This window comes from Periplaneta americana, chromosome 14, assembly GCF_040183065.1.
Source record: "Periplaneta americana isolate PAMFEO1 chromosome 14, P.americana_PAMFEO1_priV1, whole genome shotgun sequence".
Taxonomy (NCBI): Eukaryota; Metazoa; Arthropoda; class Insecta; order Blattodea; family Blattidae; genus Periplaneta; species Periplaneta americana.
This window is the reverse complement of record NC_091130.1, coordinates 33,584,976-33,602,135: the sequence shown is the minus strand read 5'-3', so window position 1 is coordinate 33,602,135 and position 17,160 is coordinate 33,584,976. Positions and strand designations below refer to the sequence as shown.

Genomic DNA, 17,160 nt, shown 5'->3' with positions numbered 1-17,160 from the left:
TCCATCAGACGTTTGTCATAAAATCAGAAACTAAAGCCTTATTTTTACCGTGTGAGCAAAATATGTGTGTATCTTATCTGTCGCCTTCCATACAAGATAAGACATGTCGATGAGATGATCTTGAACTGTGCTTCTATTTATTACGAGCCTATCAAGACCGATCTTATCTCACTCGAGGGTGCGACATTCGACCGAGTTCAAGCGAGCGATTTAACTCCAATGCACCACGCTGGTAGCTAAAAGGTCCAAATAACGTCATTTAGGTGTTATTTGAAAATTTTTATTACAATTTTTGCATAAATATAGACTTTATTAAATGTCACGGAATTAGGCAACCTTACCCTACTTTGTGTGAATAAAAGTGAAAAATTTGTTGTGAATCAAAGCAACTGTAGTTTCATTCGAGAAACTGAGCGACGTCTTCTACCTACGGGTGTAATTCCTAATGCATCACGGAATTTTTAAGGAATATTTATCCCAGTTCTGTCTAAATTATCCTAAATTCTGTATGAAGTTTCAGGTTTTTATGGTGACTGTGTTTAGAAGTAGACATGTTAAGTTCAAAGACATGGTGAAATACCCAAATTTCGTCAAAACTATTCGGATACTCCCTGTATCTCCGTATCTGAACAAAAGAGAAAAAGTAGCAATGGGAAACCACTGATGAATATGCCCAGGGAAGGTAGAGAATAACAGCCCATCTGATTGCATCAATCCCCCGCATAACGCCCTTTTCAATTTCCCCCACTGCAGCGTTACCTCGCAGTTTCAATACCACTGCTTTAATTTATGGCCGAAGCAAAAGGACTGGCCAACTACAAAGCAGCGAACTAGATGGGTGCACATCAAAAGAAGCTTTTCCGTCATAGTTCGCCGTGCACAGCGGTTCTTGTTATCATACTCGCATTTCATTATGCATCGACCATAGTTCATTCCATTAATAACCTTGCAAGGGCTATTTGTTGTAGGCACTACAAGATTCAATGACTAAACATATTGGTTCCTCACGCTGAAATCAATGTGAAAGGTCTATTTTTTTTATCAAAAAATAATTTATAAAAAAATTGAAGTTTTATTTCAATCATCGTCCTCCTCTCCTCCTCCTCATCACTATCACTATCATTATAATAACTCATGGAATTCTCTTATCTATCCAGAAACGAAAGATACTGGACGATCTAGGTACAAATGGAATAATCAAAAACACCTTGACCTTGTAATCAATGCGACGTATGGGAGTAGTGTTTGGCAGGAGATGGATTGGAATTGGAGGACTGATTTTCTGGCCCCCAAGGTCTCCAGACTTATAACCTCACTTCTTTCGTCTGGGATACATATGAGAATTGATTTACTCAGAGTCAACTGAGTCTGAAGAAGAACTTCGCTCGCGGTTGTTGAGGATTTATAAAACATCAAATATAGGGATTTTCTAGCGAATATGACAGTCTCTTCTATGTACTGGAACAGCTTATAACTGGAACAGCTTACCTGCGGCAATCTTTCAGGGTGGTTCTCTCAAAATCAATACATTTAAGGAAAGGTTGAGAAGATTAGACTGAAAATGTAAGTGTAGGTGCAGTGTAATTACTTAAGTTGTGTCATGTAATTAATTAAGTTGATATGTAATTAATTAAGATGATATGTAATTAAGTTGATATGTAAATAAATTAAGGTTATATTCAATTAATTAAGGTGATATATAATTATTTAAATTGGTAATAGTTGGGTGAAATAGAAGTACTTATAAGTTAGGTTTACTTTCGCTTATTGTAGGCGTTATTATAGCATAGTTTTTATTTATAGTCCTAGGTTTAATGCATCTATTTATTTATAGTTATCTCCCTTTCGCGCTTGGATCACTAATGGAATGTCATGATGATTATGATTACGGTGATAATGATAATGATAATAGTGATTCTGGTCAAACTTTCAAAACCTGTAAAGCTCAAGATGTTGATTATTTCAGCAAGTCTAGATCGTCCAGGCTGTCTTTCGTTCCTGTGTCAACAAAGGAATATCATGACAACTGTGATTATCTTATGATTTTATGGTAATTTTTCAAGACCTGCCATGGCAATTTAACTTAAGTTCTGTAGAGAAATTAAACAAGGTAACGAAATTGCACATAATACAATTTTTTTATTTCTAATATACAGAGTGATTTATATAGAACTGACACATTTCTTTCTTTAATTATTCCGTTGGAAATTCATTCAATGACCCAATTTTAGCACCAAATTAAGAAGAATGTTCTGGAGTTTCGATTCCTTGTCACTAGATGCGCAGATGTTTATGTTTTATTCCTATTGTTGGCAGGACTAGATGCGCAGATGTTTATTGTTGTCAGCTGTTTTCAACATTTTGTGTCAACGTGAAAATGCAGTACACATTAAATCAACGACTCTTCCTTGTGAAGCAATAGTGGATTACGAATTCAATTACAGCTACTCAAAGGGCATACCAGAGAGAATTTGGTGTTCGCAATCCTCCCAAAAGAAACACAATACTGGGACTGGTAAACAAATTGAAAACAACTGGATCTCGTGAGTGAAAAGGGCAAGTATCGTTCATCTAGGCTTCCCACGGTTGTTGTTGACGTAAGAGCACGACTGGAGCAATCACCCAAAAAATCATTAAGACGTTTGCCTTTGAGTTTGTTGAGCAACTGGACGATGTAGAGCTGAGACAAGGATATTTTCAGCAAGATGGCGCTACATGCCATACATCAAATGAATCCATGGAACTACAGTAATTGCAGGTTTCTTTGACGACCGAATAATTTCCAGGAACCTGTGGCCACCGAGATCTCCGGATTTGACAATGCCGGACTTCTTTCTATGGGGTTACTTAATCTCCCAAAATTCCTCTACATTTTAGGTATATTAAGTTGTTGCTAGCACAATTCGTTTTGAAACAATTAATGAAAGAAATGTGTCTGTTCTATATAAATCACTTTGTAGTTTACATCAGCACTCGGCACTGATACTTTAATCGAGTCACTGCAGACTACACATTAACTACCCACTACACCTTCCCTGGATGAGACAGTAATGCTTTGGCCCGAAACGAGTAGATAAGAAGAGAAGCATTGCTCAGTGACGGATTGTATAAGGCAGGTATCATAGCTTTTACGAACTTTCGGTTCTCGCTGGTGACCTAAAATCCACCACCGATATACAGTTCCTTACTATGCGTTTGTTTATAAGGCGGTGTAAGCGAAAAGGACATGGGTTTCTAAGTTCCCTTCCACTTCCCCTTTGTGCCCATGGCTGGTTTACGTTGTATGCATTATTATGACTTTGAAGGTATTTTAAAAATGACCCGCTTACTTTATATGCATTACTATGATCTTACAGAAATAATGATCTGAATAAAGGGGACGGGAGAGCAACGGTGAATTGTTTAATGGTTGAATTGTTTTGACTTTTTCCATTGCTAATTTAAAAAAATTGTAACAGAATGTTTCGAAGAGAAAGCTACTATTCGAAACGTTGTGTTACAATTTTTTTTCAAAATTAGCAATGGAAAAAGTCCTAACAACTCAACCATTGAACTTGCAGAAATAGTTTAAAAACTATCCTATTCAGTGGCCAACGATATATAAATTAATAAAGTCTTATTACATTCATCGTTTTTAGTGTCTTGGTCTCTATTAACGTTTGTGTTATTTTTAATCATAGAATTCAATAGATTTTGTCTTGAAAAGGATATGAAGAAGGAAAGAGGTAGTGATATAATAGTAACAGTAACAGCAGTAATAATGATGATGCTGCTGCTGCTAATAATAATAATAATAATAATAATAATAATAATAATAATAAAATTAATAATAATAATAATAATAATAGCAAAATGAAACATGTCAATGCATTTTTAAAGTCTGAAACTTCAAGAGTCCGAATAGTGTCAAGATAAGTGATAAAAATGTTTCAATAGTAGGAAGCTTACAGTAGTAGCAGCACAGCAGTAGTAGTAGTAGTGGTAGTAGTAGTAGTAGTAGTAGTAGTAGTAGTAGTAGTAGTAGTAGTAGTAGTAGTAGTAGTAGTATAGGCATCCAACAAGGAAAACTAAAATCCGGTGCGCAGAAACCAGCGGGCGTGACTATCTCGCGCAGATGACGTATACTCCTGTTTCCAGCATGCTCTCAAGCCTACTACAGGGGAGTAAGAGGAGTATAGCATGCGCGCTGCGAGGAGTCCGAGCTGAGTTTTGCTTGTAGGATATCTGTAGTAGTAGTAGTAGTAGTAGTAGTAGTAGTAGCAGTAGTAGTACTTGTAGAAGTAGTTGTGGTAGTAGTAGTAGTAGTAGAGTTTTTTTAAGTAGGTTATTTTACGACGCTTTATCAACAGCTTAGGTTATTCAGCGTCTGAATGAGGTGAAGGTGATAATGCCCGTGAAATGAATCCGGGGTCCAGCACTGAAAGTTACTCAGCATTTGCTCATATTGGGTTGAGGGAAAACCCCGGAAAAAAACCTCAACCAGGTAACTTGCCCCGACCGGGAATCGAACCCGGGCCACCTGGTCGTAATAATAATAATAATAATAATAATAATAATAATAATAATAATAATAATGAAATTAAAGTACAATAAGTGAATATTGAAAAAACGCGACATGAATATTTTTTGCACTGTTATCATCCGTACCTTGACAAGCACACCACAAGACATACGAGAACATTACAAACAATGAAGCAAATATAGACTGCCAAGTGCGGGGTGTGTAATGAAATATTTGTGGCTGTTCCAGACGGAAACGTACCTGCGTTGGCGGCGTTGATCTTGACGTCGGAGTGTCTTCGCTGCAGAGCCTCCAGCATGGGGACGTCCAGCAGACTGTCCGTGGAGTCCTGCTGGATCACAGGCTGTGCGCGGCTCTGCATTTTGCGCCGACAGATGCTGCATCTCCAAGTGCTCTGCAGAAGACAGCACTACATTCAACTTCCATCATTTCATTTTACACTATTATGTTTCGCCATTATAAGGCTTTTTATAACTATACTGTTTTTCCTATATTACTATATGGTTCAGAAAATTGTAATCATACCAGCTTCCTTTCTTCTGCATTATAAGCCTTGTTACAACTATATGGTTATTCCTAAATTACTATATGGTTCAGAAAATTGTAATCATACCAGCTTCCTTTCTTCTGCATTATAAGCCTTGTTACAACTATATGGTTATTCCTAAATTACTATATGGTTCAGAAAATTGTAATCATATCGGCTTCCTTTCTTCTCCATTATAAGCCTTGTTATAACTATATGGTTATTCCTACATTACTATATGGTTCAGAAAATTGTAATCATACCAGCTTCCTTTCTTCTCCATTATAAGCCTTGTTACAACTATATGGTTATTCCTATATTACTATATGGTTCAGAAAATTGTAATCATACCAGCTTCCTTTCTTCTGCATTATAAGCCTTGTTACAACTATATGGTTATTCCTAAATTACTATATGGTTCAGAAAATTGTAATCATACCAGCTTCCTTTCTTCTGCATTATAAGCCTTGTTACAACTATATGGTTATTCCTAAATTACTATATGGTTCAGAAAATTGTAATCATATCGGCTTCCTTTCTTCTCCATTATAAGCCTTGTTATAACTATATGGTTATTCCTACATTGCTATATGGTTCAGAAAATTGTAATCATACCAGCTTCCTTTCGTCTCCGTTATAAGCCTTGTTATAACTATATGGTTCAGAAAATTGTAATCATTATTCCTACATTATTATATGGTTCAGAAAATTGTAATCATATCAGCTTCCTTTCGTCTCCATTATAAGCCTTGTTATAACTATATGGTTATTCCTAAATTACTATATGGTTCATAAAATTGTATTCGTTATTCCTGCATTACTATATAGTTCAGAAAATTGTAATCATACCAACTTCCCTTCGTCTCCATTTCAAGTCTAAAATTGTGATTATACCAGTTTTCTCTCTACTCCATTATAAGCCTTTTCATAGCTATACTGTTGTTCCTATATTACTATATGGTTCAGAAAATTGTTATCATTCCCGTTTTATTTCTTCTCCATTATAAGCCTTTTTATAACACTATAGATTGAGATTTATAAAATGAAAACAGTACGGGATAAAATCATGAAATGCTGATGAAGGAGGTTTACGTGGTGAAGTACACACTTAAATTAAATAAAGTTTTCGATATCACTCCCCCTTATTAAGTATACATTTCCCATTGTTACGAGACAATACATTTTATTCAGTTAGTAATATTCCAGACATCTGAAAGTCGTAACTTATTTACATGAATGCTGCAAATACATCGCATTACGGGGCTCTATCAAAGCAAACGCAATTATCAAGTCCTGATAACTCGAAACAAATATCATATTCAAGGAGGCAGAAGTCTGTAAAGAGAATACAGAATAAATATATTTACACTAGCAAATAGCCGTGTACTCCAGACTACTTTCAATCACAAATGCGACTCTCTCGAGCACTTTAACAAGATAAACTTGGATGTCGCTACTGGAGACCGACTGCATCGTTTTTTTTTTCTCTCGCCATCCGACATTTCCATTTCAAATTTCTTATCCTGAAGCCAGTGTGAATTACGAAATGGTTGAAGACGGATTGCTCATCACAGTAAAGAAAGTATGTAAATGACGAGGAAGATCGATGCTGTATGAAGAAGCCCGGATACGGGATGTAAGGAATATGAAGAAATGGATGTTGAAAGTGAAAATTGAGAACGAGATCTTATCGTTATCATCACCATCTCTTTATCGTAATTAGTGTTCAGAATTATATACACCAGAAATCTTAAAGTATGCATGAAAATATGCGCTAAAGCATTCATCACAATGCCCGGAATCACACCGTTCTTGCACTAAAAGATCAGGCATATTTTTTTAACGTACTTACTTTAACGGGGAAAATGTCAACTTGTTTTACAGCGTCTGTTTGCCGTTTGTGTCCTAATACAATTGCTTGTGTGTTTTCAGGATTGATTTTAAGATGGAATTTCTTTGTCCATGTCGCAGTCGTGTTAATATCTTCCTTCAGTTTGTCTATAACGTCGTTTACTCGGTCTAAGCGGGAAGAGATTTAGCATTAAAAGTTTTTTTAGTAGGTTATTTTAAGACGCTGTATCAACATCTCAGATTATTTAGCGTCTGAATGAAGTGAAGGTGATAATGCCGGTGAAATGAGTCCGGGGTCCAGCACCGATAGTAACCCAGCATTTGCTCATATTGGGTTGAGGAAAAATCCCGGAAAAAATCTCAACCAGACAACTTGTCACGACCAGGAATCGCAACCTGGTTTCGCGGCCAGACGCGCTAGCCGTTACTCCACAGATGTGGACGCATTAAAGGTCGTCAGCATACAAGTTTAGTTACAATGCCTTACAAGTGATGCAATATCATTGACATACTGTAATATTGCGAACAACAATGGTCCGAGTACCGATCCCTGTGGTATACCTAATCTTATGGTAAGCCAGGAGGAACTTCGGTTCCCGGTTAAAACACATTATTCTCTTTTCCGTAAGTAGGATTCGAACCAAATCTCAACAGTCTCTGAAAAATGCAGATTTCTCATTTTATGGATGAGCAGGTCAAAATTTACAAAGTTCAAAGCTTTGCTAAGGTCGTGAAGAGTTAGTATTGTCACTTCATTAGAGTCAATTGCTTCACGAATGTCTATGGTCCTCTTAAGTAGAGCAGTGCCTGTGCTGTGTCCAGCTCTGAAACCTGACTGATACTTGTCGAATAGATCGTGTTCGTTTATGTGATCAGTAAGTTATAGGCCTAGTACGAGTAACATGATAACGAAACTGAATCGTTACTAAGTCAAAAACGTACAGTCATTTCCCATAACTATGCTCCTGGAACACAACTGTGCTCCACGATACAACTATTCAAAGAACATTGTAACATAGACCGTTCGTAGATAGCTGCAGTGACTTGACTTCAAACTACAGTACAACAAAAATATAGATAAACGAGGTACTACGTTATGGAGTACAAAATTTGAATGGACCATAGTTGAGTTCCAGGACCATAGTTATGGGAAATGAAGGTATAATGAAATATCATGAGACATCTTTGTAACTCTGATTTATGAATTGTCATTTAGTTATTGATATATTTTTTCTGTTTATCATTTTATAACATATCCGGTCTTCAAAAAATATCTTTTTGCCCATCTACATATAACTTTTATTCCCTGTTGAACTTGTGCTCTTTCACTTTCCTTCTGGTATGAACAATAAATAACCTCTGGAGAGAAGTCCACAAAATAGAATTAATAAATAATTAGACTAGCAACTTGGCACTGACGCAAAATGAAATGCCTCGGTAGAATACAATCTAAATCCGAATGTTGAATGTCCCCCCTAATCCGACAACAGTGGGATATTCCTGTTCGATGCCTTCCTTTTGAACTATTCATACTGCTGGATGGAGTCCACAGCTCCTGTGATGTCTAGACACGACAGTGCATAATTATTGCCGTGTCCTAGTTAGCGAGAGATTCCTGTAGTCATAGCAACGACTTCTGTGTGGCAGTAATTTTAGACATCATACCCTCATTTGTATGCTCATAATAGAAATTGTTAAGGAACATCTTCCGACTTACACAATTTGCTTGTAATATAAAGAACTTCATTAAGGTTTCGGTTACGCTTGGAATTTCCTTTTCAGTGTCATTTTATTCAGATTTCGAATGACTTGTTTGGTTTTTTACTTCTCATAAAGACATGAAGGAGGTATTATGCTTAGTATAAATAGAAGTTACGTAAATCTATCCTTAGCACAGGCCATGGAGGTCCACAGAGTAAAAAAACGTAAAAGTTAATCCATGGCGCTACAGCCCATGAAGGGCCAAGACCGACCAGCCGGCTGCTGGCCTCACGTCCACAAGCCGAAGCAGAGGTGGACGATCATCCAACCAATATGGAGCTATCGTGTGGTCAGCACGATATAGCTGATATGTGAAACCGTATATTCGCTACCTATCGTAACTCCCCAAGTGCATCACGATGCTGGTGGGCACCGGTCCCATACATTGGCCGAAATTTCATGAGAAAATTTCTTCCCTCATGAGGACTCGAACCAGTGCACATTACGTAAGGTCCACAGAGTGGCGGAGATTAAGATTTTCATTTCCATAATCAATCGGCATTAGTAGAAGTAGGGATGTTAATTCTACGTACTTGCTGCCTTTACCACCGATAAGTAGAAACGCTATAAAAAGGAATACTAACAAAATATTATGATTCTAATTCAGAAATGTTTATAAAAGTAAAAGTTGTTCAGTCACTTAGGCCCAGTTGTATAAAATCACTAATTATAGACTACTTTTAACTGAATATTCGTAAATAACTGCAGTTAGTTTGTACATAATATGTTCTAGGTTTAGTATTAACTGGTATTTGCAGTAAAATATTTGGCACCATCGCGAAACATGAATGAATTTAGTGTGTATTGTATTATATTTATTTGTGCGAGATCGTGCGTATTTGCTTGGTTTCCGCACACAACCAATCCGCGGAAAGTATAAAATTCCACATTTAGTATTCCCAACCTAACACACATAACAATTTCCCTCTTCTTACCGCTTAAGTGACATATTGATTTTACTGCTTTAGGCTTTTAACATATTATTATTAGAGATGTTCAATATAGTAATAATTATAAATTGGAAACTTACCACTGCAATTTTACCTAAATTGCACTGTTAATTATTGTTTTTAAATATTTGCAAAAATTAAGTAAACTCTACAACTCCACTAAAGTTACTGTATTCGTGATGCAAGTAACATTAAGGAAGCCGTGAAAAAATCAACAAGATTCCAGACTCATCATAGACTGGGGGAAAAAAAAGACAGACGTATATCACGGCCTGCTGGAGTATAGTAAACACAGAAAACATTTTAAAGCAACAATGTTGAAGATAGATATTTTTGTTTTGCAAATTTGCCGTCATTGAACAGAAACCAAGATGGAGATTTCATTGCAACTAATTAGAAATTCCTCTTTCAGGTATGTAATAAACGATGTAATGTACAATACACGAGCGGTATGTTTTCTTTCAATTCTCGGAAATTAAAAAAGCTCAACTACGTTTCGCTTTTTCAAACTTTTCCTCGAACATGAAAACTTCAACATACTGCTCTTGTAACGCATATTACCATTGCATTCCATGGTATTCGTACATCGCTTCATAGCTAGAATATGGAACATCCCAAAAAGTCTTAATTATAGTCACGGTCTAGTTGAAATATATACAGAAGTGTTTCACAATATACTAGTACAACACAAGGGGTTAGTACCGATGCCTAGTACAAGACAGAAATATTCATGCAGCGTTGTTGAATGTGCTGAGTGCGCTCCTTGTACAACGGCAGTTGACTTGAATATATACGTCAACACGTATGCCTAGCTTGGAGTCAGGCCACTAAGGGAAACGACACTGGAGGAGGGGAGTTCGATCCGGTGCTGGGGATTGGACTTCGGCGTAGCTCAATGGTGAGAGCGCTTCGTACGTAGAAATCGGCTCGGGTTCGATCCCCGGCACCGGAGAAAATTTTTCTCCTCTAATATTAATCATAAATTCATCTATAGAATAGAAGGCGTGAGAAATTAGGTATGTCTTTAATTTGGTCTTAAATAATCTTATGTTTTGAGTTTGAAATTAGGTATGTCTTTAATTTGGTCTTAAATAATCTTATGTTTTGAGTTTGAAATTAGGTATGTCTTTAATTTGGTCTTAAATAATCTTATGTTTTGAGTTTGAAATTAGGTATGTCTTTAATTTGGTCTTAAATAATCTTATGTTTTGAGTTTGAAATTAGGTATGTCTTTAATTTGGTCTTAAATAATCTTACGTCTTGACTTCGATTTTTTATATCCATAGGGAGGCTATTAAAAATTTTTACTGCTACATAGGGCATTCCTTTTTGATAGACGATAGAGTATGTATGAATACTCGTCAAAAATGACTTAGGGGAGAGTTGGATAGTATCGGACATCGGGTAATATCGGACAGTGTGTTTCTTTCATCTACCACCAGATGGTGCGGGAGCAATTGTTCATGCTAATTCAATTATTTGGCCTTCCAATAAGAATCGATTAATGTATTTATTAAAAACTATTGCAATTATTAAGTATGATACAACTATTAAAATAATAATAATTATTATTAAGGCGTGATAATGAGTACCTGAATAACATATTCACGTTTCTGTGTTGTCACATACAAAATATTATGATGCATAACATGTTTACGTTTCTGTGATGTCGCATACAGAAATGTAAACATGTTATTCAGGTACTACCATCTGGTGGTAGATGAAAGAAACGCACTGTCCGATATTACTCGATGTCTGATACTACCCAAATCTCCCCTATACATTGGTTCAGTTCTGTTAATCATTCTATAAAAACTGTAAATATGCCAAAAGTACCACATTAAATCATTTTAAAACTAAAAAGTTACATTTCGGAATTTAAAGATGATGGTTTATCAGCTCACAATAAAATATTAATTTGTAATTTGTGTCAATGTGCACTATCGTATACACAAAAATTCCTGGTGAAAAAACACATTCAAACCTGTAAACATCAGGCTAACAAACAATGAAATTCCAAACAGAGACAACTGTTTCTAACAGAACCAACAACATCAAATGTAAGGCCCGAGTTCAACATCGACCTGTGCCATTCTCTCACCTCTGCTGACATTCCTCTCTACAAATCATTGTTATAGCAACAGGCAATAAAAATTGTGTTTTTTTAAGTTCACATAACAAAATAGTACAATGAAATATAAGGTACATCCATTATATTCTTTGTTTAGTTTAATTAAACTGTACTAATATTTAAGGTAGATAGTACTTTCATAATTTTAAGTCCATATTTAACTCCATATTTTGATAACATACGTACATATATATTTACATATTTCATACATTTTCAGTCCATATAAATCCGTTCATTGTTAATCACCTTTATAGAAGTGTCTTATGTCGTTTTCCCAGAAGCCGGTCCCTTAGTTTCAACGCGGCAACGTACACATAATTCATGTAATCCCAGAGGACGTAATCTGAAAGTATCAGATCGGATGATGTTGCTGACCAAGCCATTAAACTTGCTCTCGACTAATCCAGCGGTCTGGAAAGTGTTGTCGCAGAAATTGGGTCACTTACGGCATGAAAACTGATTATCTCAGACTATTTTCGCTACCTTACTTGAGCGTTGTATGTGCATAACATACCTTTCTTATTTGATCTAAACTTATTATTCTTGTTGTAAAAGCAATTCGTGATTTAAAAGAGGTTTTACTTGGACTCTTTTCAATTTACTGTAGGCTATATTGAAATATACAAGGACTCAAACATTCAGAAATCTCTGTTGTTTGGGTAAAGGGATATAAGTCATAAAAATGAGATCGGAGATAATGAAAATTAAACTTCGGACCCTTATTGCAAGTAATTTTCTACACAAAACACATCAAATGCTTGTTTTCTTGGTACGTAGAACCAAGGACCCGGGTTCGATCCCCGGCGCCGGAGCGAATTTTTCTCCTCAAATATTAATTGTCAATATTACAAACAATATTCTGTAGGACAAATTAATAAAATCTTTTATGCTCGACCATGACGAAATGTAGTAGTAATAATAATAATAATAATAATAATAATAATAATAATAATAATAATAATAATAATAATAATGATTTATTTAACCTGGCAGAGTTATGGCCATACGGCCTTCTCTAACACTCAACCAGGAGTAAAAACTGCGTTACAAAAACACTACAAATTTACAAAGTACACTAAAATTTTACACACAAAACTGAATCAGATAATAATAAAATGTAAACAACAAGTAAGAAGAAATCAGACATAATATATAACATACAGAAAGAAAGAAAAAAGCATAATAAAATGTGAACAGCAGGTCAAAATAAATGAGGCATACAAAATATAAAAAATAAGACAATTAATAATAATAATAATAATAATAATAATAATAATAATAATAATAATAATAATAATAATACACCTGGTAGTAGCCCTTTAATGCACCTCATTAAAGTACACCTATTCATTATAATTCAGTTGTTCAGCCAATGAGAAATCACCATTGTACCATTATAAAACCGCAAGTATCGATTATTCTCGGATATGCAATCGAAAGACAATTAGCGAAAAGTCACGGAGGCTGGAAATCCAATACGTCGCAGAAGGTTATGTTCTGTTACTATAATAATTAGCGTTAATTGTAAATAATATTCAAATAAATTCAATTTGTCATCTCGTTTTTCAATTCTAAATCAATTTCCAGGGTATATCAAACCTAATGTTCATGTTATTCTCTGGATTATATCAAGGTCAATAACATTCGTGCCTGGGAAAAAATCAATACTTTCGCGTCTGCGCACATCTCACAATTCAGGTCAGTTCCGCTCCTCACTTACATAACTATAACATGAATACTTATGAATAATTTCAAGTTACAAGTATGGTCGAGCATAAAAAGTCGTATGAAACTTGCCTACAATGGTAATTTTCATACTCGCGTCTTAATTACTACCATTATAGGCTCGTTGCATAATATAGTATAATATTCTCATAGCTAGCAGTGCATATTTCTGTACAGATTACTGTGCACTTAACTGCGGAATCCCGGCCAAACAAGTCACTCAGCTGAGTGCGCTCCTTGTATAATTGCAGTTGACTTGAGCATAAAACGTCAACGTATATGCCTAACTTGGGGTCAGTCCACAAAGGGAAACATTGAAGGAGGAGAGTTTGATTCGGTGCTGTGGATTGAATCCGGCGTAGCTCAGTGGTCAGAGCGCTTGGTACGTAGAACCAAGGACCCGGGTTCGATCCCCGGCGCCGGAGCGAATTTTTCTCCTCAAATATTAGGCCTAATTGGAAGAAAGAGTTCGGAGAAATAGCCACAAACCGACAAAGAAAAAAATAAGAGACTATTTAACTCCAAAATTGGAACCAGGCACCTAAAAAAAAAAGAACCATAGCCTATATCGCTCGATATTGAAACAAAACAGCTAAAAATTTCTCTGCCAGCCAGAATAAATTTTTTCCCGCCTATCTCTTTATAAAAGAGCCAAATCTAGCTGGAAAACAGTTAAATTGGTAGCAGTGCCTAGTCATCGAGACTCGGGAAACATTAACGCAGAAGAGACTGAAAAGGAGGGCCCAGTTACAAAAAAAAAAAAAAAAACAAGAACAAAATAAACTCTGAACCCTCTAATTGACTATGACAATGATCTATAAATTCTGTGAAAGACCCCTTAGTGTAGTTAAAGTCACTCTTTGTGCTTTCAGAGTTAAGCACGCTGTTAATGAAAATGTATTGTGAAGTTAATTAACAATGTTTATAAACAAAATTTCCTGATAATATCAGTGTTAACATTAATAATGTTGATAAACGTTGCCCCATAGTGGTACGGTATACATCAGAATTTATCTACTAACACAGATCTCAGAATTTAAAGTAATTCCTTTGGGCAGAGCGTAGTAATAAATATTTTGTGCGAGATCGTGCGTATTTGTTTGGTTTCCGCACAAAACCAATCCGCGGAAAGTCTAAAATTCCACATTCAGTATTCCCAACCTAACACACATAACAATTTCCCTCTTCTTACCGCTTAAGTGACATATTGATTTTACTGCTTTAGGCTTTTAACATATTATTTTTAGAGACGTTTAATATAGTAATAATTATAAATTGGAAACTTACCACTGCAATGTCACCTAAATTGCACTGTTAATTATTGTTTTTAAATATTTGCAAAAATTAAGTAAACTCTACAACTCCACTAAAGTTACTGCATTCGTGATGCAAGTAACATTAAGGAAGCCGTGAAAAAATCAACAAGATTCCAGACTCATCATAGACTGGGAAAAAAAAAAAGACAGACGTATATCACGGCCTGCTGGAGTATAGTAAACACAGAAAACATTTTAAAGCAACAATGTTGAAGATAGATATTTTTGTTTTGCAAATTTGCCGTCATTGAACAGAAACCAAGATGGAGATTTCATTGCAACTAATTAGAAATTCCTCTTTCAGGTATGTAATAAACGATCTTCGCACAAAATAATGCACGATACACGAGCGGTATGTTTTCTTTCAATTCTCGGAAATTAAAAAAGCTCAACTATGTTTCACTTTTTCAAACATTTCCTCGAACATGAAAACTTCAACATACCGCTCTTGTAACGCATATTACTATTTATGTGACAAAAACCTCTCAGTTTCCATTTCGGCGCTAAGAGTTAATACTGTATGTTGTATGAAGAGATTGTGTTCAGACTCTGTTACTTGAATACAGTGATTGAAAAAACGTTGTTCAAAGATGTGATTGAAACTGCGTTCCGTTTTACCAAATGCACAACTGATTTCTACGCACTACGATCTGTCTGATAGACTACGCTAAAAAAAAGTCGAGTTTGTCGAATAATAATCGGTGCAGCTTCAACAATGCGAGCAATCAGCTCTTCTGCCTTATTTATCGGGGTCTAGTAAACCAGACATTTCACACAAAGAAATCCATTGGGGTTAGGTCGGGCGATCGAGGTGGCCATGATACCGCTAAGAGAATGCAAACTTACCTGTCGTAGCAATCCACTTGCTGCGTTTCTAACAATATTCGCTTTACAACTTGTTGCAGAACTGACTGGTAAGTGGTCTGACGGAAGGCAAGCGACCTACCCTTTTAGGTCACCTTGTGTGCATCTGCCAGATTTTTGTCGCATAAAATAGAGTTTGCTTTTACCTCTATTATCTCTGAAACGTTGTAAACGAACTTTGTGACACTCTGTATACCTCTGATCAAACGGTTACTCATTAATAAAGAAAACATAGCGGAACGAACGTAACTCAACTTCAACTTCTGGAATAAAATTTACGATGCGCGGTCAAAGGGGCGTAAGTCAGAAATTGAGCTGTTCAGAGCAGAAGTGGTGTAAGTCAAAACTGGGTAATGAGGGTTAAAGTAAACTTTCTGTAAAATACAGAGCAAAGCAGCAATTAATATTCAATTTATTTTTTATTTATTTTAGTAGGTTATTTTACGACGCTTTATCAACATCTAAGGTTATTTAGCGTCTGAATGAGATGAAGGTGATAATGCCGGTGAAATGAATCCGGGGTCCAACACCGAAAGTTACCCAGCATTTGCTCATATTGGGTTTAGGGAAAACCCCGGAAAAAACCTCAACCAGGTAACTTCTCCCGACCGGGAATCGAACCCGGGCCACCTGGTTTCGCTGCCAGACTCACTAACCGTTACGTGTGGACTATATTAAATTTATTTAAACTGTTAGTAGTTAGTGGATAGCACGAAGGACATATTAATTGCTACTTTGCGCTGTTTTTTACAGAATTTTTACTTTAAACCTCATTACCCAATTTTGACTTACACCACTTCTGCTCTGAACGGCTCAATTGGTGGTTTTGAATTAACATCTCCATGTGAATAAGCTTACAAAAGAATATACTTCTTCAGATGGTATAAAGGGCCCATGTCTATCCTCTTCCATAATGATGTAGAGCGCCAGATTTGTGGCCCATCGTAATGATATTGGTATCTCATTCCAAACATTGCTTTTCCTCTACTGAAAACTTGCAATTTATGACTTACAATCTTTTTACTCGGTAAGTACTATCAGTACGATTATTACTCTTATCATTAGAGAAAATTAAATACCGGTATAAATTAAACATGTATCGTTATTTCCTGGTTGTATTAGGAGGTCTGATAGCCTTACTGAAGTGACTAAGTGACGAAATGCTGCTATTCCGACCTGAGTTCAAGTGTGTATTCGCAAGTGAGCCAGCGATGAGCTGTTGCCAAACTTTTCAAACTTTCAGCCTAGTTTTCTAATCAACCATACACTTAATTACACAACACAGACTACGTTTTTATTTATTTTTATGTATTCTATTGGATCCTTCAATCTGCACAGTTATATTATGTACATCCTGTATATCAACGTCTGCCAGTACTTTAATAACAGAGTTTTCCCATTATGGAACTATAGGAAACTACGCCAATTCATTATTATTTTCATTATTATAACAGAAAAAGTGGATAGATCGTCTGTTAGGAGTGCTTGAGAAACTTTTCCATGAATATGCATTT

At 35.9% G+C, this 17,160-nt stretch overlaps 1 protein-coding gene and 1 non-coding gene across 2 annotated transcripts in view; one reads left to right on the top strand and one right to left on the bottom strand.

The window, feature by feature from the left end:
• Fife (regulating synaptic membrane exocytosis protein fife) overlaps positions 1 to 17,160 on the bottom strand; it is a 1,049,884-nt gene that overhangs the window by 300,343 nt on the left and 732,381 nt on the right. Inside the window, exon 7 of the mRNA XM_069845197.1 lies at positions 4,763 to 4,916. Coding sequence (XP_069701298.1) covers positions 4,763 to 4,916 — 154 coding nt within the window. The remainder of the gene's footprint in view (positions 1 to 4,762; positions 4,917 to 17,160) is intronic.
• TRNAY-GUA (transfer RNA tyrosine (anticodon GUA)) lies at positions 13,819 to 13,891 on the top strand. The gene has a single exon. It is a non-coding gene; the product is annotated as a tRNA-Tyr (tRNA).